The sequence below is a fragment of the Pseudochaenichthys georgianus genome, chromosome 23, assembly GCF_902827115.2.
Source record: "Pseudochaenichthys georgianus chromosome 23, fPseGeo1.2, whole genome shotgun sequence".
NCBI classification, from domain to species: domain Eukaryota; kingdom Metazoa; phylum Chordata; class Actinopteri; order Perciformes; family Channichthyidae; genus Pseudochaenichthys; species Pseudochaenichthys georgianus.
In genome coordinates this window covers 12700673-12723865 of record NC_047525.1, presented here as the reverse complement: position 1 = coordinate 12723865, position 23193 = coordinate 12700673, and the positions used below count along the sequence as shown (strand labels likewise).

The 23193-nt window shown below is 39.5% G+C and overlaps 1 protein-coding gene across 1 annotated transcript; it reads right to left on the bottom strand.

Moving 5' to 3' along the window:
* Positions 1-11752: 11752 nt before the first annotated feature.
* Positions 11753-21312, bottom strand: cyb5r3 (cytochrome b5 reductase 3). Its single transcript, XM_034075125.1, has 9 exons — positions 21168-21312; positions 20749-20874; positions 20547-20619; positions 19622-19728; positions 19399-19528; positions 19240-19323; positions 13796-13881; positions 13607-13706; positions 11753-12571 (listed from the first exon to the last, which is right to left on the bottom strand). The coding sequence occupies exons 1-9, from the start codon at positions 21186-21188 to the stop codon at positions 12399-12401; spliced, it is 900 nt and encodes a 299-aa protein (XP_033931016.1). The 5' UTR covers positions 21189-21312; the 3' UTR covers positions 11753-12398.
* Between the last annotated feature and the right edge of the window lie 1881 nt (positions 21313-23193).

Sequence of the window (23193 nt, the reverse complement as noted above, 5' to 3'; positions counted from 1 at the left end):
TTTTTATCTCTTCGTCTTTTTAAAAAAAAATGTCCACAAGTATTTTTATTGGGCCATCAATCTTAAACATAAACTGTTGACATAAGATCACCCGATTTGACATTTTTTTTACAACAAACATGGCACCCCCCCCCACCCCCCCACAAAACAAAACCGAAAAGTGTCACAATACGATATAAAAGGAGCAAAAATAAGTAAATAAAAAATACAAGAGGATATCATTAAAGCACAGAAATACAAAGAAACACTGTTGCACAATGCACATTGGGCTGCATGACCATTCACACGCCAAGGGAGACAATCACTTATCATTGCATTATAACCGTCCAGTCTCAAAATAGTAGCTACAGCGTACATTAATGAGTAATAGGATTATCTAATCCCCTAAAGAAGGAATATAATTAACAAAAGAGAGAATAGGATCCCAGGTTTTGCTAAATGTATCAGAGCATCCCCTTATACTAAATCTTCTCTAAGTATAAGAAAGACATTACGTCTTTCAACCACGACTGAGAAGATGGAGGTTTCTGGTCCTTCCACTGCAGTAAAATACGTGTGAAGCAAAAGCAATAACATTGCTCTCCTTGTTAGTGAAATTCCTCAGGGACACCAAAAATAGAAATTGAAGGACTAGGAACCACCGGCTTATTGAAGGCCTTCGAGAGTGTATCATAAAAAGAGGACCAGAATGAACGCAGCTTTGGACAGGAGAAAAACATGTGTGTGTGGTTGGCCAGAGAGAGAGAGAGAGAGAGAGAGAGAGCATCTATCACACATCTCACTTGTGTCAAACAGTTTGCTAAGTCTAACTTTGGTCAGGTGTGATCTGTGTAGGATCTTAAACTGTATCAGTGTCAGTCTGGCGCAAGATGAAGTAGAGTTGACTCTGTCTAGGGCCCCCTGCCACCATTCATCTGAAAAGGTAGCCCCAAGCTCCTTCTCCCAGATGTTCCTAGTCGCTAAAGGAGACTATAATGCTGATAAGATTAACTTCCCCATGGCTGAAATGACTCCACGGACTACAGGGGACAATAGAATTGTATCAATGAGTGAATCAGGTGGTTGATGAGGAAAATTGGGGAAGTTACAACGAGCAAAGTCTCGGATTTGAAAACATCTAAATAACTGAGAGTTTGGAAGGTCACATTTAGTCTTGAGAATATCAAAGGAGAGAAAAATGTTAAAAGTTGTTTGAAATAAACCAAACCTTTCTTCTTCCACAAAGAGAACACTGGGTCAAGAGATGAACGAAGAAAAATATGATTATTACAAATGGGCATTAGCAGGGAAACCATTTTAAAGTGCCGTCTAAATTGCCTCCAAATCTTTACAGTAGATTGTACAATCGGGTTGGATACGCATTTAGCAGGATATGATTTTAGGGGGGCATAAATTAACGCCGATAAAGAGATGGAGCCACAAGACCGCACTTCCATCTGACACCAGTCTGTAAAGCCCCGGTCACACTGTCCCGAAGTTGATACCCGATGGACACACGAATATGGAATTGTGAATTTCGCACGAAGATGGCCCCGAACCACACACGAAGGCAACATTTACATTACATTTAAGACATACAACTGCAACGAAAGTAACAAAAACAATTATGTTACAGTACTATGATACTGTACTGATATCTTCAGACTTTGTTCTTTACTTTTTCCGTCTTTATGTAGAAAATATTACGTTTTCTCCGTAATGTTGTTTCCATAGCAACAACAACTTCCGGTCAACTCTCCTTCAAAATAATATATTATATCCTTTTCAGTTTCACAGAACACAAATTGGGTTATTTACATAATATGTTTACATGATTTTGTTGTGCAATAAAACAACCAGATGGACACATGATAAAGGAAATGTTCAAATTCGGCTCTGATCCTAGCAACATCGGGCCATTCGTGAGGGCATCTTAAGTCATCGTATGACCGCCGGTGGAGTTTCTCAGGCTCCGGTGTGGTACCAGATGTGTTCGGGTGTATTTCCGTCATATTTTACGGCAACTCAAGAGGGCCATGATGGTCAAATTCCAAACATTTAAACATACCGACACTTCATTCGTTACTTTGTCCGTTATTATATGTAGAATATTATACTTTTTCTCCGTCATGTTGTTTCCATAGCAACAACTTCAAACAGGCATAGCCTACACTTCATTCTTTACTTTGTTCGTTATTATAGAAGATATTAATTTGTTCTCCGTCATGTTGTTTCCATAGCAACAACTTCAGACAACAACAACAACTAACCGCTAGCCGCAAAGCTAGCATCACAGCCACTGCTCCGTTTTCAGAGACTTTGCACACGTTTTTCACAAACATTTTCACACGCTAGGAGTACTTCCATTCGCTTCGTCTTGATCTGTAGATGTGATTTGATGTGTCGTGTGCCCCCCAACTCCTCTCCAAAGTTCAGATATTTAATAAAATACTCAGGGGAGTTTCCTGAATTTTCATGCCCAAAGCCAAGCACGAGGCCCTGGGTAAATTAAGAGGCTGATCTTGGGCACTTTTGTCCACTTACCCTGGTGGTAGAAACTCAAGCCAGACATCCCTGGAATCGTCTCAGAGAGTAGATGATCAGTGGGGCCTTGTTTTTACTGAATGATTAGTTTTTTTATGGGGAATTCAAATATGAGCTTATTTTTAGGATTTTCGGAGACTTTGCAGTGCACACGTTTTCACAAACATTTTCACGCTAGGAGTATGGGAGTACTTCCATTCGCTTTGTCTTGATCTGTAGATGTGATTTGATGTGTCGTGTGTCTCCCAACTCCTCTCCAAAGTTCAGATACTATATCAAAATACCAGTGTTGTAGTCAAGTCACCAATTCACGAGTCCAAGTCACCCTCGAGTCACCACTCTTCGAGTCCGAGTCCAAGTCCGAGTCACCAAGGGAGAGTCGTAGTCGAGTCCGAGTCCAAGTCCGAGTCACCCGAGGAGTGTCAAAGTCGAGTCCGAGTCATCATTACCTGTGTTCGAGTCCGAGTCCAATTCCGAGTCACTTAAGAAGAGTCCAAGTCAAGTCCGAGTCACAAGTCTTCATGTATTAATCTTCGTGGATATATGTTTTGAAATGTAGCTGCTCCTCTACATTGCTGTTATCCTGTCTATTGAACTGCTGTGAAGCGAGTTTGGCTACAATTATTATATTTCTAATATTAATATTATTATTATATATAAATAAACTATATTTAAAATGAGTTACCTTTTAGAGAAGTGATTATATTTGTATGCCAATATTTTTCTATGGTAAAGTTTTCGTTTTGCACTTTTATTTTGATAGTAATAAGATCGGGACTCTTATTTTGAAGGAACTTTTACGGGTTAAATCAGTTTACCGATAAAGATTTATCCCCAGAAAGCAGATGGCTACTTAGCATGCAAAATGATGTCATTCTGCATGTTAAGTATGTGCTTTCGTTATCGGCTGAATCTTTATTTATTGATTAGATCACGTTACTCTGATGATAGTGTTCAAGACAGCCTATATGTCTGAACTCGATCCTTAGAGTAATGTGTTACGGAGCCTTCTCTTCTATATTGTTTCCACATAACGAGCATTTTGCGCTGCTCTTTTCCAATGTGGAAGCAGAATGTGTGAACGCATACAGCATGATGCGGGGTGTGTCTGTAGACATCTCTAGACTGGAATAGCGGGGCCCAGTACGTGAACTCGCCATACAGGATAGAGGACATCAGACTCCAGAGAAAATGTGCTCGAGTCCGAGTCCAAGTCGGAGCGTCAATGTACGAGTCGAGTCCGAGTCATCGTGGGGGGGGGAATTCACGAGTCCGAGTCCAAGTCATCCTGTGTGAGAATTCACGAGTCCAAGTCCGAGTCGCGTCAATCAGTGCGCGAGTCCGAGTCGAGTCACGAGTCCCGAAAATCAGCACTCAAGTCCGACTCGAGTCCGAGTCCAGGACTCGAGTACTCCATCTCTGCAAAATACTAAAAGGTAAATAAAACATGAAACATAATGACAAAATAACAACCTGAAAAACCTGAAGCCGGTGTGTGGCAGCAGAGCGCTGGGAGCAGAGGGAGGTGAATAGACGGATATGACGGATGACGGCTGCGACGGAAATACACCCGAACATATCTGGTAGCCCGAACACATCTGGTACTGACACCGGCAGCAACTTCGCGAGCGGTGGGGAAATCTTTGGCATGCCAACAAATTGCCGAAGGACCTTGCGAAGGTTCATTTTCGTGTTGAATTCGTGTGTCAATTTTGCCCTTCGTAAGGCCATCGTGAGGGCATGTTGTTATCATCGGTGCCATCGGAAATTAATGAAAAAAGTTCCTCCCGTATTGAGAAAAAAGAGAAAGAAAGAAACACACCCCAACGAGATCAGATGTCTGAATCTCTTACACAACCCTACAACCTTGTCCTAAACTCATCCTATAACATAGATGAGCACGCAGGAACTATTCTGCACACCTCCGGTTAACTACGGTGTAGTTGGCTTCCCTTCAACATTTATAATAAATTATACATATACATCCCCAGCTGAATTGCAGTCATTCCCCAGTCCACACCCCCACAAACGAGACAGCAGTGACCTCTATTGGCCTAGCAGGGAGCTGCAAGTAATGTCTAATTTAAAGTGGACCTATTATGCTATATTTGAATAATATATTGTAGGGCCATACCTATATAAACAACCCTGTCTCCTAAAAATTACGTTCCCACAGAACTAAACTGCATTCTCAATTACGTTTAGCTAGAAACGTATTTTCTCCCACGTTACGTTAGTTATGAACGTATCTCAAATACGTTTATTTTCTACATATCTTCTAGAAACGTATTTTCTCCCACGTTACGTTTGTTATGAACGTATCTCAAATACGTTTATTTTCTACATATCTTCTAGAAGCATATTTTCTTCCACGTTACGTTAGTTATGAATGTAACTTAAATACGTTTATTTTCTACATATCTTTGCCATTTATTGTCTTGCTTATAATAATGATAATTAGTTATTTATAAATATCATTTTAGAGCACACCTTTGAAATCGACAATCGGGCTCGATATATAGTTAAATTAAAATCAGTAGGCGAGGCTGTAATTTCGCCAGCTGTTACTCTCATGAGCGAGGCAGAACATAATAGTTTTAACATGCCAAAAAGCTGCTGTGTCGTTTATTGCACCTCGAACATTAAAACAAATCCAGAGTTACGTGTTTCTGTACTTCCTCTAAGAAGAAAGGACAGTATCAGAAGAGCTCTGTGACTTCAGGCTTGATCGCCGTTCAAATGACAGCGCTGGTTTCCCCAAAAGTGGGCGGGACTGTAAAGTGAAGTAGATTTACTCTCATCTATTATTCAAAACCATTCTATTTATTCTAACGTAAATTACATGCCAGTGTTTTATCTTTTATTTATTTGTTTTTATTTTAAATCGTATAATGTCTGACTTTTTTTCCGTCTGTGAGGAAAAGAAATGGGGCTCAGAGCCTCAAAATACTGAAATCTGTATTTTTTTAAATCTTTTCCTTCTAATTTATTATTCTTTTCTAAATAACACACTGTTATTTACTCAACAATAACACACAATTATCCTTGTTTTTATTTATTCATTTAATTCTATAATCTTGGGCTTTTTAGCCGTAAATAAAGTCACCGGAAACAGACGGGACATTTTGAGCGATACACCACAAACCCACTAAACTGATTACCCAAGATCCTCAGCTTGAAGCTTGTTGATTGGATGTTTTAGCCGCAATGCACGCTGGGATATGGTGTTGATATGATATGGAGATATGATATCCGACAACGAAAAATAAAATAATACCTAATTCAGAGTGTGCTTGCTTTTCTCTTTGGAAGTCATCACATAACGGCATTGTAATACACGGTTCGGCTGCATTAAATATTACATATCTGCCGTAGTTCTTTATTTATAGAGAGAGACAAACAGGAGAACTGCTGCCAAAACTGAATACTTGACGTGGATCATAAATATATCAACAATTAAACAACATCTTCAATTTCTTTTCACAAAATACGTCTCCTTGCAGTATCAATAGTAATTCGGCTGACTTTTATATTTGATCCAATTGGTATATTGGTTATATTTACACCATAACGGTGCACAGCTGATAAAAAAGGACTTGTAGTTTTTAAAGATATTACTGATTTTCTTTGAATATAAGAATCTAAATACTGAGTTGAGAGAATAGTCAGGGGATTTGGGTGATGGGAGACACATCTATGGAATCACAATTTCAATAGCTTACTATTAAATGAAGGATAGCCTATGCCTTTCTGTCTGTGATGTTTTACAAATCAGATATTAATGTGAAGAAGTAAAACAAGAGAAATAGTATAGCAATATCCTGTAAAATTATGTAAAAACATGAATAAAATTACACATCTTCAGATGTTATACATAAGTGTCTACACTAATAATACAAAGTTATTATTAGTATGCTGTGTGTACCTTGTGTGCACCGCCTAGTGGTTAAAGCATGTTATTGAATTATTTTTGTTGAATAATCTTATTTGATCAAAACAATATTAAGAGTACATACTTTCATAGGGGGAAAGTAGAAGGTCAATGATAGAAATATAGAATATAAAAAGTCAAGAAGATACTAAGTGATCTCTACAATAAAACAGTTTAGTGCTGGATGTTCAAAGATATTAATAGGAGGATGTGCAAAACAGAATTAACCTTTATTAACACATTAAAAAATACTTTAGGTTAAGGTCTTCTTTTAAACAAGAAAAAAGCTCTGGGGGTATCTATCTACAGATAAATATTAAGCCTGACAAAGTACTTAACGTCTAAAATATTGCTTTCCTGCAATGTTAACTATGTTGAAACACTTATTTTAAATGATATTATACACATTAATTATACTCTTATGTATGTAGATAGAATAAGAAATGTGCAGAATATGACAGTTTAATGGTGGAGGTATACAGTACACACATATTGATAGATGTCTGTTGAGGAACCTGCGACCCAAGTTGTGTATAAGATCAATACACCTTAGAAAACCTTGAAATCTTGAAAGGGATATGCAAAATAGCCATTATACAGTTTTTAATTAACTATTAGTAGAGAATAACGAGTAATGAATATACTTTATAAAGATCTGCAGATAAATGTTTAGTCTTCTCAAGCACCAACTATCAAATATCTCTCCTGATTGTTGCCACTTGACAATCACCTTCCCTGAATTGTATTCAGGTGTAACTAAAGTCTGCTTTAAGGGTTGTTTATATTCCACATCATTAATCAGAATCTGCAAAGTAACTAAACTAAATGTAGTGGAGTAAAAATACCAGGTTAACCTCTGAATTGTAGTGGAGTAGAATAACAAAGTAACAATGAGCTGTCGTGTGGGTATATATTAATGCTGCCCATTATGGATACAAGCGATTTTCACCCATTTAGTAATTACATGTTTTAAATGTGTACACACCAATGTGTTTCCTATCGCCTAAACCTCCAGGGCTGTACACAGTTTAATACTGTCAACTTCGACTTCAACGTCTTTTAAAACTACAATTCCCAGTAGAGACGTGCCATAGAGAACATGTTGCGAAACACAATAGCCAGCATGTGTAGTTCTGGTGGGGCGTTCGAGTCCAGTTTTGAATAGTCTGCCGTGGTTTCGTTCCATTTCAAAGAGCTTGACGCTCGGCGTAACCTTGGCGCAACATCACGGGGTTTGTCAACGGGACTGTAGTCCCAAACGATAGATGGGGATTATGGGTAGTGTAGTGTCTTGGGCCATCCTAAATCTCGAAATGTCCCGTCTGTTTCTGGTGACTTTATTTACGGCTAAAAAGCATGCTAAAATGCCCAAGATTATAGAATTAAACGAATAAATAAAAACAAGGATAATTGTGTGCTATTGTTGAGTAAATAACAGTGTGTTATTTAGAAAAGAATAACAAATTAGAAGGAAGAGATTTTAAAAAATACAGATTTCAGTATTTTGAATCTCTAAACCCCATTTCTTTTCCTCAAAGACGACAAAAAAAGTCCGACATTATACGATTTAAAATAAAAACAAATAAATAAAAAGATAAAACACTGGCATGTAATACGTTAGAATAAATAGAATGGTTTTGAATAATAGATGACAGTAAAATCTACTTCACTTTACAGCCCCGCCCACTTTTGGGGAAACCAACGCTGTCATTTGAACGGCGATCAAGCCTGAAGCCACAGAGCTCTTCTGTTACTGTCCTTTCTTCTTAGAGGAAGTACAGAAACACGTAACTCTGGATTTGTTTTAATGTTCGAGGTGCAATGAACGACACAGCAGCTTTTTGGCATGTTAAAACTATTATGTTCTGCCTCGCACATGAGAGTAACAGCTGGCGAAATTACAGCCTCGCCTACTGATTTTAATTTAACCATATATCGAGCCCGATTGTCGATTTCAAAGGTGTGCTCTAAAATGATATTTATAAATAACTAATTATCATTATTATAAGCAAGACAATAAATGGCAAAGATATGTAGAAAATAAACGTATTTCAGATACGTTCATAAGGAACGTAACCTGGGAGAAAACATGTTTCTAGAAGATATGTAGAAAATAAACGTATTTGAGATACGTTCATAACAAACGTAACGTGGGAGTAAATACGTTTCTAGCTAAACGTAATTGAGAATGCAGTTTAGTTCTGTGGGAACGTAATTTTTAGGAGACAGGGTTGATATAAAACATGTCTGTGAAGTTTTTTTTTCAAAATACTAAACAGATCCTGCATTTTAGCCATGCCTCATTTCGCTCTATTTGCTCTTTCCAGCCCTGTTTTTGCAGGGGCTGATTCTATGATGTAGCTTTAATGCAAATGAGATGCAGCTGACCACGCCCCCCTGCAGGAGAGAGGAGCTTTCTTTGAGATCAGCTGCTGGGCTCTCAGAAGAGGGGGAGAAAAAGAGATCTCCGTCCTCCGTGTTTTATTCTTATATGATTATATAGTCATTATTCATTTTTTTTAAAGCTCAATAAATAACAAAGAAGACCTTTGACCGGCACTTTTCTAATTGTGTCTGCCGCACGGTCCCCTCGTTCCTTGGAAGAGGCGGAGAGGTGGGTGTTTGCTGGTGGACGAACCGGAGAGAATTACAGTGCTTGCCTCGACGGGGAGGGATTGCATTGAATTACAGCAGCGGGAGCAAACGCTTGCCTCGGGAGGGAGAAAAAGAGCCACAGCGGAGAATAAACTGAAGGGCAACCATGCAAGGGAAGTCTTCTTCGCTGCTTTTGTGGCAGACTACAGCGCCACTTATAGGCCTGGCATATGTACTACAGCGTCTCCAGCGCTTTCGAGCGGCAATGGCCAACCCCACATTCCCCTGATAGGTGGAGAGTTGGCCATATAGGCAGAGCACCACTTTTCTGACGTCAGAGATATTTCAAATCTGTATCAGCTCCGTTGCAGCCCCGTTTTTAGAGATTTGGGTATGGAGCAAAAGAGAGGGTTGTGTTTTCTGACACTTGGCGAGTTCCCTGACACACCGGGGACTAGGGGTGTAACGGTTCACAGAAGTCACGGTTCGGTTCATACCTCGGTTTGGAGGTCACGGTTCGGTACGGGTTCGGTACGGGTTCGGTACAACAAGGAAAAGCAAAAGAAAGTCCCAAAGGTAATTTCTTTTTGGCTGTTATTTATTTTTAACAGTAGTGCAAGTTTTGGTATGAAAATAAGGAACTCTAACATTTGGAATCATTAACTGTATTACACAGTTAAAGACAAACCACAAACAGTAACACACACACTCAGATGGCCATATTATTTATAATGGCTGATGTCAAACAAAAAGACAACAAAACAATAAGCTGTACAACTAAAAAGAATGTCTTGAAAATATTAAAATAAATAAGAAAGTGTTTCAATCACAATCAATAAAAGGCAATACAGAACTGTATAACATCTCCTGATGTCAAAATATAAAATAAATACAATGATAAATATAAAACAAAATAAAATCTGTACCTTTAGGAGCAATGTCTAACATGTGTAATTAACTTGTGAGTGCCATTATGCCTAAATAAAGATACTCAAGCTTTACTCTATTTTCAAGTTTTTCTTCAAAAAGATGAGTTTGTCTACGTTGTCAGTAGTGAGGGCAGATCTGTTGGTGGTAACTATGTCACCTGCCGTCGAGAAAACCCTCTCGCTGGGGACTGAGACTAACTCGGATGTGATTGAGCATGTTTGATGTGTTACCACCAGCATACCGCACCGCTGTCGAACAACGCCGACACACCGTCCTCGTCCGATCCACAACTCGCACCCCATCATTGTTGTAGTCCACAGGGAACACGAAATGTTCCCACACACCTGATTTAAAAGAAGCAGGTGGGTCTTCTAGCTGTGTGTTGTGTGAACTCGCCGTAGCTACTAACTGTTCTTCTTCATGTATTGTGTTTGTTTTGTTCTTGTTCTTGATTTATTATTTACGGGCGGCTGGCTTTTAGACGCAATACCGCCCCCTGGATGATATATAGTGTAATACTGCCCTAAGTGACAGACTTTTTTCCCACTCGTAAAAAAAAGGCGAATTCGCCGTGTGACTGCATGTGCCGAACAGTGACGTCCGAACCGTGACGGTATGGGACGAATACCGTTACACCCCTACTGGGGACACATTCATGTATAAAAGACGTACAAAAGTGCATTTTGCATGATAGGTCCCCTTTAACGTTCATGTCCGTGTAGCTTCAGCTCGGTTATAGAAATAAAAATAACTTAATTGAAAAACAAGATTCATAGGGGGTATGTGGAGAGAGTCCTGATCATTCACTTACTGCTATGAACCTGATAGAAACGCTCTGCCTCTTCCGCAGAGTCAAACATGCGAGTCTGTCCGTTAATAGTAACACGCAGGCGGGCTGGGTAGAGTAAGCCGAAGCGTATTCCCTCCTTGTAGAGCTGCGACTTCACTTTGTTAAAGGCAGCCCGCTTCTTGGCGAGTGTGGCGCTGAAATCTTCAAAGATCCTGATGGGATGACCTTGGTACGAGACATCCCGGAATTTCCTAGCCCACAGCAGCACACGTTCCTTCTGGGCATATTTATGGGAGCGGACAATGAGTGGCCGGGAACCTTGCGGCGGGTTTCGGAGCCAGACTGCGATGTGCACGGTCCAGCTCCAAGGTTTCCAGCTGAGGGTCTCCGACCACCTGCTTGAACAGTGTAGTCATGAAGAGACGAGCATCAACCCCCCTGTCGTTTGGAACGTGAAAGCAGGTCTTCCACCGCCAGCTGCAATCTGTCATTCACCTGATTAGTGGTCTCCAACTTGGATTTCAATACGGTCTCCAACTTGGATTTCAATACGTCTACAATATAGAGTAGTGATTCCATCTGAATGTGCGCTGAGAGACGTTTCCATCCCGGTGATGGTGGCAGTATGTGTGGCCACGGTGTCGGTGATCTTTTGGAGAGGCTTGGATTGGGGCCAGGGCGGTGTTCATGGAAGCGGTAAGTTCACCTGTTTCTCAAGCTCTCCGACTAGCATAACGAGTGTTAGCGGCTGCTCGCTAGCTTCCGAAGCACTGGTAGCCATCTTGTTAGCCTCTTTATCTTGCGAGCTGAAGAGTTTAGTTTGTTGCTGACTTTTGCCGCGACTGCCGTGAGTTTTACTAATTTCAACAACGAAAAAGTTACTGAGGCACTCCTAATGACTTATCAAGTAAGAAAAGTAACAGACGTCTGGGTGTATGTGTTTAAAAGCGAAAAAGGATTAGGGAGCCAATGCGACCGATCACTCCAATGCCATAACCTCCTTTGTCTTTATTTTAAGACACAACACAGTTTTGATAAAAAATAATCAAAGCATCTCAAATTCAGTAGCATTTTCTTTTCTTTATGTTGCATATCCAAACACAAGTAGCAACTGTTGCAACAAAGACATATATGTTACAACATCCCGTTGAACAGGTTAGGGAACATGTTTTAGCAAAATATTGACATCTTTGACAATAGACAGAGGGCAGGTTTAACTCTTACACAGGTGCAACAGCTTCAATGGAATAATCAATACAATCGTGTATAAATGAAGTGATCTTAAACAGTGCATATAAAAAGCTTTGCAAGTGTTAAGGCACTCAGAAAACATCCCTTAAACCTCAACTCTGATATCATTTGGAATCACATCATTAACAGTCTCCTTTCATGATCCATCTTCTCTACTTACAGTACTACTTTTGAACCCTTACAAGCCTTAATATTTACCTTTTTCCCTCTTCCGTGCCACTTACTGATTACATGAATTGATCCGTGCTGTGATTCTGCTTCATGGTGAACGTTGCATGGCATAAATAGTGCGTCTATATAGTGCAATAACCACTGTAACTGTGCGTGCCTTAATGTTTTGAGGAGAGATTATGATAACTGGATGCTCTAATGAGACGTTTAGAAGGTGAACCTGCGGCTGCTGGAGTGACCCACTTTGTCCAGGTTGGGGTTGCAGGCAAACTGGATCATGGGGGGAGGTCCACACATCATGATGAGGGTCTCGTCACCTGGGGCGGGCAGGTGTTCCCGCACCATATCTTCATTGATGAAGCCTTGGCTGTACTCCCAGTCTGAAACAAAGGGGAAGTTTCAGAGATTTATAACAACTCAATGTAGCAATGTTACTATTGTGATATACTATGACTTTTTATGTTGTTACTTATTTCAGATATTTCTAAATACTATACTATGACTAGGATTTTTTCTGATATAATATTTGATACAAAACTTTTTCAAATCTCTTTTTAACAATATATCAACACCCTAAAGCGATTTTCTTCGACATACTATGACTTTTTACTGACTTTGCTGACATACCAGATTATGCCTCATCATTTTAAGATTGTTGCCATTCTATACTATTAATAAATAATACTATTACTTAAAAAAAAATACTAAACCTAACGATAATTTTTATTTCAAATACCACAATAGGACTTTTTTTATTTTAACATTCTATACTGACATTTTTTTCGTGATATTTTAATGTCATACCATATTTCTTTGGCAAAGTATAGAATCTTTTTTATTTATTCTCTCCTATTTTCTTTCGAGTGATTTATGCAAGACATTCCCACCCGTTGATCTAAATGATGTTGCAACAACACATCAGTCCAACAAGGTCGGCTTTGTTGTCTTTTCTCACAATTAATGCATAGTAAAGCTAAGCTGTGTTGTAAATGGTTAGATATGAAATCATATTAGTGTTTAATTTATTATATTAAACATATCAATGTATTTTATGGTATTTGTTTTTACATCTTTATATTCATTGTTTATCTGCAATTATACATAACATGTGGTTGCCTTTATTGATATTGGGTCTTTATTATTTAGCTTTATATTGATATAAGACAGTATCATTTATAACTGTTAAAACCATTCATCATCTGTGTACATATATATGCATCTTGTATTGGTGACTCAAACATTGACATACTGTAGTTTACGTTTAATTAAGTGCGGCATTTCAGCACAATTTCGAGGTACTTTTAATGTTTTTATTTTATACTTTCCTTTATAGTTGTACTTCACATTTTGTTATGAGCGAAACCTTAAATATAAAATAAATGATACATGTTCTCAGATGTCTAAAGGCATGTTACCTTCAGGTGCTCTGTCCAGGGTGAACCAGAGCTTAAACCGGTCCGGGTGGTTCACCTGGATCTCTTCCAGCTCCGGACGCAACAGAATATCTTTTTCAGTCTGAGAGAGAGCAAGAAGAACAAGGTTTCATACAGGAAAACAGATCACTTATAGCAACACTTCATCATGTGACCCTGGCTGAGCCCCACCTGGTTGGCGAACAGCAGGTAGCACACCGTCTGGTCCTTTGGATCCTTCATCACAGCGGTGATGATCTGCAACATCGGAGTGATGCCTGGAAAAAAATACAAAAACAGGAAGATCACATTTTCAGAGTTGGCCTGATGTGGATATCTGTGTTCCCTTTTGTTCCAATAAAGAAAAGCCGGATATGTCATGAAATAACTAATTGGATGGTTTCTTCTGTACAAAATATAAGGAAATAAAGTCATAGTATAACATGTGGAAAAAAGTTTTATATAAAGGCATAGTATAGTATGTCGAAAATATGAGGGAAAACTGCATAGTATAGTAATAAAATAAAATAAAACAGCATATTATGTTGTATGTATGTCGAAAATATATTTTACTGCAGTGAGAGTTGCCAAAGAAATTATGTTGTACTTTGTATGATGACAATAACGGAGAACGGAGCGCCTCCACATTTCGGGCCTGCTTGCACGCCTATCCGGATGCTGTGCTGGTCTGGGAAAATGGCCCATATCGTGATTCTGCTGTGCCTGTTAACTGTTTTGGACTATGAGAAGATCTCTAGTCATTCTGAGAAGACTACTGGATTCAGGTCTGTTCTGCCACCCGCAGTGGGCATCCCCTGCAAAGGTTCGGATGTATTGCTCAAACAATTACCGGTTGCCTTGTCACAGTCAATCTGGTCGACAAAATATGTTTGTCTTTTTTATTTTCCTGCGTTGATGGTTCTTCAGGACTGCTTCTTAAGCTCTAATCACACTCTCGCAGACTTTTCCGGTGTTTCTAAATTAGATGACAATGTATGTGTGTCATTTAAGAGGAAAAGATGCCTGTTTTTTTTTTTTGTTATTACTGTCAGGAAATGTACAACCTAACCCTGGTCCGCCCAGTAGTAGTAGTCAGATCGCTACTCCTGCTGATTTTAAAGCTAGGTCTGGGTTGGGATTCATCCACTTGAATGTGCGCAGTCTGTTAGGTAAACTAGATTTTGTCCGTATCTGGGCAAAATCGACTGACGCTGGCGTCATTGTCTTATCTGAAACATGGCTAAATAAGTCTATTTTGGCCTCTGACATTGCCTTAAATGGTTTTAATGTGTATCGTACCGACCGGCCTAATAAAGGTGGTGGCGTTGCAATTTATGTTAAGAATAAGTTCAGTGTAACCACATTAGTTTCCAAATCGATCAGTAAGCAATTTGAATTTTTAGCCTTAAATATAGAAGTGGCAAAGGGTCAACAGGTCATGGTAGTGAGTTGTTACAGACCCCCCTCAGCTGTCAAAGACTCCTCGTCTTCACTAGCAAATCTTTTATCACAACTAGACTACAAGGACATAGTGCTACTTGGAGATTTTAACTGGGACTGGTTAACTGCAGTGTCAGAGGATTTTAAAAACCTTTGTATCTCCTTGAATGTTACTCAGATTGTGGACAGTCCTACTCGCCCAAATATTAGGTCCCCTAATAAATCCTCCCTAATTGATCTCATTTTAACTAATGTTCCCCATAAATATTCTTCTGTGGGAGTATTTGCAAATGATCTGAGCGATCACTGTGTTGTAGCCACAATTAGGGACACTAAGGTCCAAAAGGTTAAACCTCGCATTATCATCAAGAGAGACATAAAACATTTTGTGGAGCAGGGTTTTGTGCATGATCTGTTTGATTTTGATTGGGGTAAAATCGATCTGTGTGCTGATGTGGAAACCGCATGGTCTTGTTTTTATCTTGGTTTTATGGAGATCATTGATAGACATGCACCTCTGCGTACATTTAGAGTAAAGGGACGAGACAATCCTTGGTTTTCTGCTGAGCTGTCTAGTCTCCTTCATGAGAGAAACAAGGCCTGGACAAAGGCTAGGAAATCAGGCTCAGAGATAGAATGGCTGCGTTTTAGGCAGCTAAGGAATAGCTTCACTTCAAATGTCAAAAGCGCAAAGTCGAAGTACTATTTGTCAGTTACCACAGAAAACCTAAATAATCCTAGGAAATTTTGGAAAGCAATAAAATCGATATCAACCGGTGAGATCCGTAATGAGCTACCTCCGTGCCTTACCACAGCATCTGGCCCTATATCGGACAGGGCCACTATGCTAAATCTGGAAAACCCTTTCAGTTTTACCCCTTTTACTGTTGATGTTGTTCATGAAGCCTTATCTAAGCTAGATCCTAGGAAACCGGCTGGCCCGGACAACTTAGAACCTTTCTTTTTAAAGATAGCTGCAGATTTTATTGCTCCACCTCTTACTTCTCTTTTTAACCTCTCCCTCAGCACGAACACAATTCCAAAAGTATGGAAGTCTGCTTATGTCTTGCCTTTACTGAAAGGAGGGGAGGCAACTATTTTAAATAACTATAGGCCAATCTCTAAATTGTCAGTTCTGGCTAAGGTTCTTGAACGCCTAGTGAGTGAACAGGTAAAGGAGTTTTTATGTACAAATGACATCCTGTCTAAACATCAGTCAGGCTTCAGAAAGAAACACAGCACCATCACTGCGACAATGAAAGTGGTGAATGACATTACTAGTATTTTAGATAATAAGCAGAGTTGTGCAGCTCTGTTTATTGACCTTTCCAAAGCATTTGACACCGTTGATCATCTCATATTAAAGCAGAGGCTAGCCAGTATAGGCATATCCAGCCTTGCAGTGGGGTGGTTTGTGAACTACCTCTCTGAAAGGTCCCAATGTGTTCATTTTGATGGACTGTCTTCTGAATGGTTAAACATTTCTAATGGTGTACCACAAGGTTCTGTTTTAGGACCACTTTTATTCTCCATATATATTACCAGTGTAGGTGATAATGTGGATGAAGCTACTTTACATTTGTATGCGGATGATACCGTTATGTATTGTGCAGGTCCCTCCATTAAAGAGGCTGTTGTTAAATTACAGGCTGTTTTGAACACTATTCAGACTCAGTTCTCTGAATTAAAGCTTCTTTTAAATGTGGATAAAACCAAGGTAATGCTCTTTTCAAAAGCAAAAAAGACACCAGAGCCTGTTTTAGATAGTTTAAGTTGTTGCCTGTTACAAATACCTTGGTATCTGGCTTGATGATTGTCTCTCTTTTAAACTTCATGTCAATAACCTGCTAAAAAAAACGGAGGGTTAGGCTAGGGTTCTTTTTCAGAAACAAGTCCTGTTTCTCGCTTGAGGCCAGGAAAAGGCTAGTCACTGTGACCCTTTTACCTGTGCTGGACTATGGGGATCTGGTCTATATGAATGCACCTGCCAATTGCCTGGTCAAGTTAGATGCTGCGTATCACAGTGCTCTGAGATTTGTGACAAACTGTAAAGCATTAACCCATCATCACTGTACCCTGTATGCAAGGGCTGGTTTGCTTTCACTAACTGTACGGAGGCTCCGTCACTGGTTCATTTTTATATACAAAGCCATGTTAGGGAAACTTCCATCCTACATCTGCTCCCTGATCTCACGGAGAATTGTAAGTGGCTACTGCCTGAGATCGAATGCTGTGGTTTTATTAAATGTGCCAACTTCTAGGACTGTCTTAGGGAAGACAGCTTTTAGATGCGCAGCTCCTCTGTCTTGGAATAGTCTGCAAATTAAATGGAAACTGAACAATCTGGTGCCAATAAATGTTTTTAAAGCTCGGTTGGATGCTACTCAATCGGAAGCTATTGGTACCTGTTTATGTGGATAATTTTGTAAATGATGCTGGATGATGTCCTTTTGTTGTTCTATTTATGTTTTTATGTTTCATGTGGAACTACTTGAGCAGGTCTCCCTTGGAAAAGAGATCAATGATCTCAATGGGATTTTATCTGTATAAATAAAGGTTTGAAATTAAATGAAAATCGAATTGTATATGTGTGAGTTTGGGGGAGAGACACTGACTCCGCACGGTGTACCGATACTTGAAAGGTACCGCGATACCCTGCCGTTAAAAACGTTACGATTCCTCCGTTTCATTAGTATCGGTACTTTAAGAATGACGGGGAAAAGTACTCCAGTGAGAAAGCTCTGTTTTAATAAGAGCCGTGTGTGTTCAGCGCTCTGCTTCCACTCCCTGCACTGCAGCCGTGCCTGCAGTCCCGCCCCTCTCTCGTGCACGCGCTAGCTGCCAGAGCATGTGAGAAAGCGAGAAGCATGGCTGCAAGTGGTGGTGCAATTGCCGCTGCGCCTCGACTTGTTGACAGAAATTTGGAAGTATTTTAGCGATATCTCTGACAGTGAGGGCAAGCCTACGGACACCACGAGGCCTGTCTGTAAGAAATGTATTAATTTTATTTAATACGAATTCTTGTCATTTATTTTATTTATCGTTCTCATTGTTTAAAAGTGTGTGTTATGGTTCTGGTGTGAAATAAAGCACAATAATTACATTTACATTTTTTAAGAAAAGTATCGAAAAAGAATCGGAATCGCAATTCTTGAATTGGTATCGAAACCAAAATGTTGGGATCGTGACAACACTAGCTACTCCTGACAGTTAAACCTGATATTTAGTTGGTCTGTTAAGTATTGAATGCTGATCATTCTGACGTAATTTGGCCGGTCAAAGTTGTTTGGGCTCGGATAAAATCGTCCCGTGTTACTTTCGTCCCGTGTTACTTTCGTCCCGTGTTACTTTCGTCCCGTGTTACTTTCGTCCCGTGTTACTTTCGTCCCGGCTCTCGCTACGTGTGTATGTGTGGTGTCAGTATGAGAGGATGACAGCGCGTCTAATTTTGATGTGGCCCAATAGCCAATCACAATAATGCCTGCGATGCAGTGAACCAATCACCTTTGAGGGGGGGGGGAACCTATCGTTGATTTAACACTATCCAGTGTTTGCCCTACCATTGTCGTGGAGGGGCGCTGCGCCCTGAAATTCAAGGTGTTTAAAAAACACAAATATATATATATAGCACCAAATTGCAAATAATCTATAACTACTGTCACTGTCATTTTCACATTGAACATGTGCTCTTTTATTAAATAAACTAAACGCTTTCATTTTAAGTTGTGAGTTTAGTGTTTTTGACCCTAAGAAACACTGATGCATTAATCAACAATAATCCACAGCTCCTCTCTCTGCTCCAGAGGATTTAAAAAATATATATCCCAATGCCACAAAAATGCATCAGTGACGTTGAAATCTTGTCTCCAGAAAACCATAACAAAAAACTGAAACAAGCGGTATCAGTGACTGTGTGTTTGATGTGGCTCTTTGCAGTAACATAGAAAAAATGTGGCTCTTAACCTCTGACTGGTTGGCCACACCTGCTATAGTACATCGAAAAATGTAATAAAACAGCATATTAGTATGTCAAAAAGGTCAGAAAAAATGGCATAGTATAGCATGCAGAAAAAAAGCCATTATAAATAATGTAAAAAATGTCAGGAAAAAGTGACAGTACTGTATGTCGGACATGAGTCAGGATCTGCTGAACAACTCCCTGAGAAACACCATTACAGACGAGTGTAGGAGTTTACCTGTTCCTCCAGCGATCATCCCAACATGTCTGGCTGTCTTCATGTCAGCTGGGGACTTTTTATCTGACTGAATGGCAAAAGCACCTGTTGAGGGAGAGTTAGAGCATCAGATCAGGCAGCTGAGCTGAGTAACAAACATCACTTCTGACCTCCTGTTACCTTTGCCTTGGTACACCAGGAGACCGCTGGGGCCTCTAAAGTCAATAGTATCATTGATCCTGAGGCTCTCCAAGAACTGACTCAACTTCCCACCCTCGGGGAATTTAGGATTAACATCTTTAAAGTAAATCTGTCAAAAATTGGACAAAAAAGAGAAACTCATTTAGGATAACAAAACAACACCTAACCATATACAGAAACAACTTTTCTTAAAAGGCTTTACCTTCACCACTAAGTCCACGTAGCCTTTGTCATCATCACTGGACACCGGAGTGTACGGACGCACTACGAGCTTCCCGTCTACCTTTGCAGACAGATAGATATGTTGCCCTGGAGAGGAGACACACAACGAGTTATTACTCACAGCATGTGTTCAGATTATAATCAACATTAAATGCATAAAGTATGTGATCTCGAGCAACCATTTTAAAAACTGATCATTTATTTGAGTACTTTTTCCAACAAAACTGCTCAGCTTTTACTGGTTCTACATTCAAGATGTGATGGTTTTCTGGGTCTCCTTTGTATTATACAAGTTACTTCAATACATACGTTTTTTTGAATGATAAATAAATAAAAATGCTGCTGGATGATAAGGTGGGGCCAAATGACACCATAAAGTGGCCAAAATCTGATCAGCTCATTTTCAGACAGATTTTGATATAAATGGATTAGGACAAAAAGTGAGAGAATCTTTTTTCCTGAAACTTTCAGAGTCTCTTTACACAGAGGGGATGTTGATGTAGAAGAGACATGAACAAGTGGATGTTGCACAATAGGTGACCTTTAAGTTAAGTTACACCATGAGAATGTATGTGAAGCTCTTTTTTTCTTAGCATTTTGCCTTTCCTCTCTTTCTGCCTTATCTTCTTCCTACTGAACCTATTTGTGAACCTATTTGTGATGTGATATAATTAAATGACTTGCCATTATGTCTGTCTGTGTTCCTATACATTTTATTTTCATAAATGTTACATGGTTGCTGGTCTTAGCTGGTCTGAGTTTGTCTTAAGATAGTCAGGCATGTGACAGTAGTCACCCAGTGAAGCTAACCTGGGGAAGCTGGTTAGCCTGCTGCTGGGTGACTACTGTCACATGCCTGACAATCTTAAGACAAACTCAGACCAGCTAAATCAATAGTTACTAACCGATGGGAAGACCCAGGATGTGTTCAGAGGAAGGCAGGGCAAAGCGGAACTTTCTGGTGTCATGGCTGACAATCTGCAGAAGAAACAAAAAGCATGTCAGTGCAGACAGAGCAACACCGGCTGCGTGTGTAAACAGAAAAACATTGGATTTTGTACATAAAAAGAGTTCAGGTTTTGCGAAGGTGATATTCAGACGGGTTACCTGTTTGTCCAGCAGCCGCAGTGCATACTTAATGTTGGGGTCCTCTAAGGTGAGAGCGGGTCTACTCTTCCTGAACAGAAGTCTGAAGATTAAGTTGACGATGCTGTCAAATCCGCCTCGGATCAACTGTGACAAAGGTCAGAAATCAGGAGAATGACTCAGCTCAGACCACCAGCAGCTAGCAGAAGCTATCACATGTTTAATATATATTTGGGGCGTTGTCTTAGTTAAGCCAAGCCAATTTGTTTAATCCAAAACAGGAGAAATGAGTCATAGAAATTCCTGTGGGCAGAGCAGCCCCAGCCTCAAACTTAACTTGGTAAGGAAAACTCACTGGTAGCTCCCGTTAGCTTTAGCTAATGCAACATAATTAGTTAAAGTACAATAAACCTAGCTACTTCTTATTAAGATATACTTACACCAATGATGTAGGACAGCATTTTCAGGCAGTTTTGGTAAATGCAACGGTTTGTTTGTCAATGTAGAAAGCAGCAGCAATTGAGTTTACAGCTACTGTCACGATGGTGCGCAGCAAGTACGAGCTGTCAAACTATAAAGTAAGCTGGCGCCAATAAACACTTCCGGTCACTGTTTAGAAAATAAAAGATTTTTTTCGGAAAATAATGCTTCATTATTTTAAAACAAAAACACTTAACACATCGTTTTTAGCAATAGATATATTAAATTACAAATTAGATACTTTTTTATTTGTTTATTATCTCTGAAACATTAAGGTCTTTACATTTTTCTAGTGACAAATCAGAACTTCCGGTATGAAAACGGTTAATTTGACAAAGCTGAAGCTGGACGTCATTTCCACATGACAGGCCTGCATTTTCAAAATAAAGCTTCATGGTAGATAAAATAACAAATAAAACCTCTAACGTATCAGAATAAAGGGAGAAGTGTGTGGGGAATTTTACGGGGCCAAACATTAGGGACAGTTTTATACATGGGTCCCAAATGACTTTGGACATTCCATAAAACTGGAGCCCATAGTCAAGCAGCTTTGATAAGCCTATTTGAATGTTGGCACAAAAACAACTGTCAGCCATAACAACTTATTGAGTCTTGGGTTATACTAGTTACACCACACATAGCTTCAATAAAAACCCTCTGAATAATATATGTGTGGTTGTGTGCATGGGCGTGATTTTCAAAATCCCGTTTGTGTGTCCCCCCCCCCCCCCCCCACTCTTCAAATGTGTTTTTTTTTTTACGCAAGCGGTCATCCTCACGGAGGAGCGTCTGTGTGTGTGTGGCACGAGAGCATTTTGTGTGAGAGAGAGAAAAATATTTCCATCTATTTAATATAGTTGTTCAAAATAAGTTAATAAATTATTCCACTGTGTGCTATAAGTCAGTACAACATAACAACACAGTTTAAAAGGGAAGTGATTAGTAAAATATGCATACATAAAAATAAAGAATGCAGACTAGGTAAAATAAAGATAGGAGAGAGGAGTATATCAATGATTTGTTATTGGTTGTGAGAATATTCGAATGGTTTTTGGAGTATTGAAATATATACAGTTCTGTTTCATATGAGTGTTGAGAGCTGTATCCATAAATCTCTTAATTTGTGCACCAGATTGATGCCTTTAACTTCAATTTAAAGAAACAAATCTTTCCGGGGATGCATGCCCCCGGACCCCCCTAGAAGATGTGAGGTCATCACAAACAAAACAGGTCCACATGGATAGGATACTAGATAAGTGTGCGCACTCATTGTATACACTACACATTTTTCTTGGATTAGTTAACACCATAGTCCCTAATATATCTGTAGAAAGGCAGGAAATGGAATTAAATCAAGAACTTCATTGCGGAGGACCCCCTGTTTTGTGTCCCCCCCCCACTTCTCAAACGAAAGTTACACCCTTGGTTGTGTGTAGATCTACAGTATGTGTGTGTGAAATAATATGTTTTTAAGCTACGATAATTTAATGAGATGTTTTGCTGTAACAGCTAAATTAACCTTATTTTACAGCAACAGCATACATAACATATATACATCTACATCCTCCGGGTGCGCTTAGCATCGAATTTGATACACATCGAACTTTAATACACATCGATGTGGCGCAATGCATATGGGGGAAGGACAAACGTTGTTCGCTGGCTGTAGCAGATGTCAGTGAATATTCACTCATATGAATTGATCTGTGCCCAGAGCAAAATGGAAAACAATCTGTTTAATATATTGTCTTGCCAATGTGTGGTATGCTCCTTTACATCCTTTAGATGGCAGTAGCGACTTGTGAACAGGTCTCGAGGATTTAAACTAAAGCCAAGTCAAAGTGTTTAGAAGCAAACATCCGCATTACCCACCTGTTTAAACTGGCCTACTCACTCTACAATACATTCAACCTGCTATCACAGATCCCCCTCTCACTCCGTCACTCCACACTCTTGTCTTGCCTGTTTTATGCTTTTAAGCTGCTG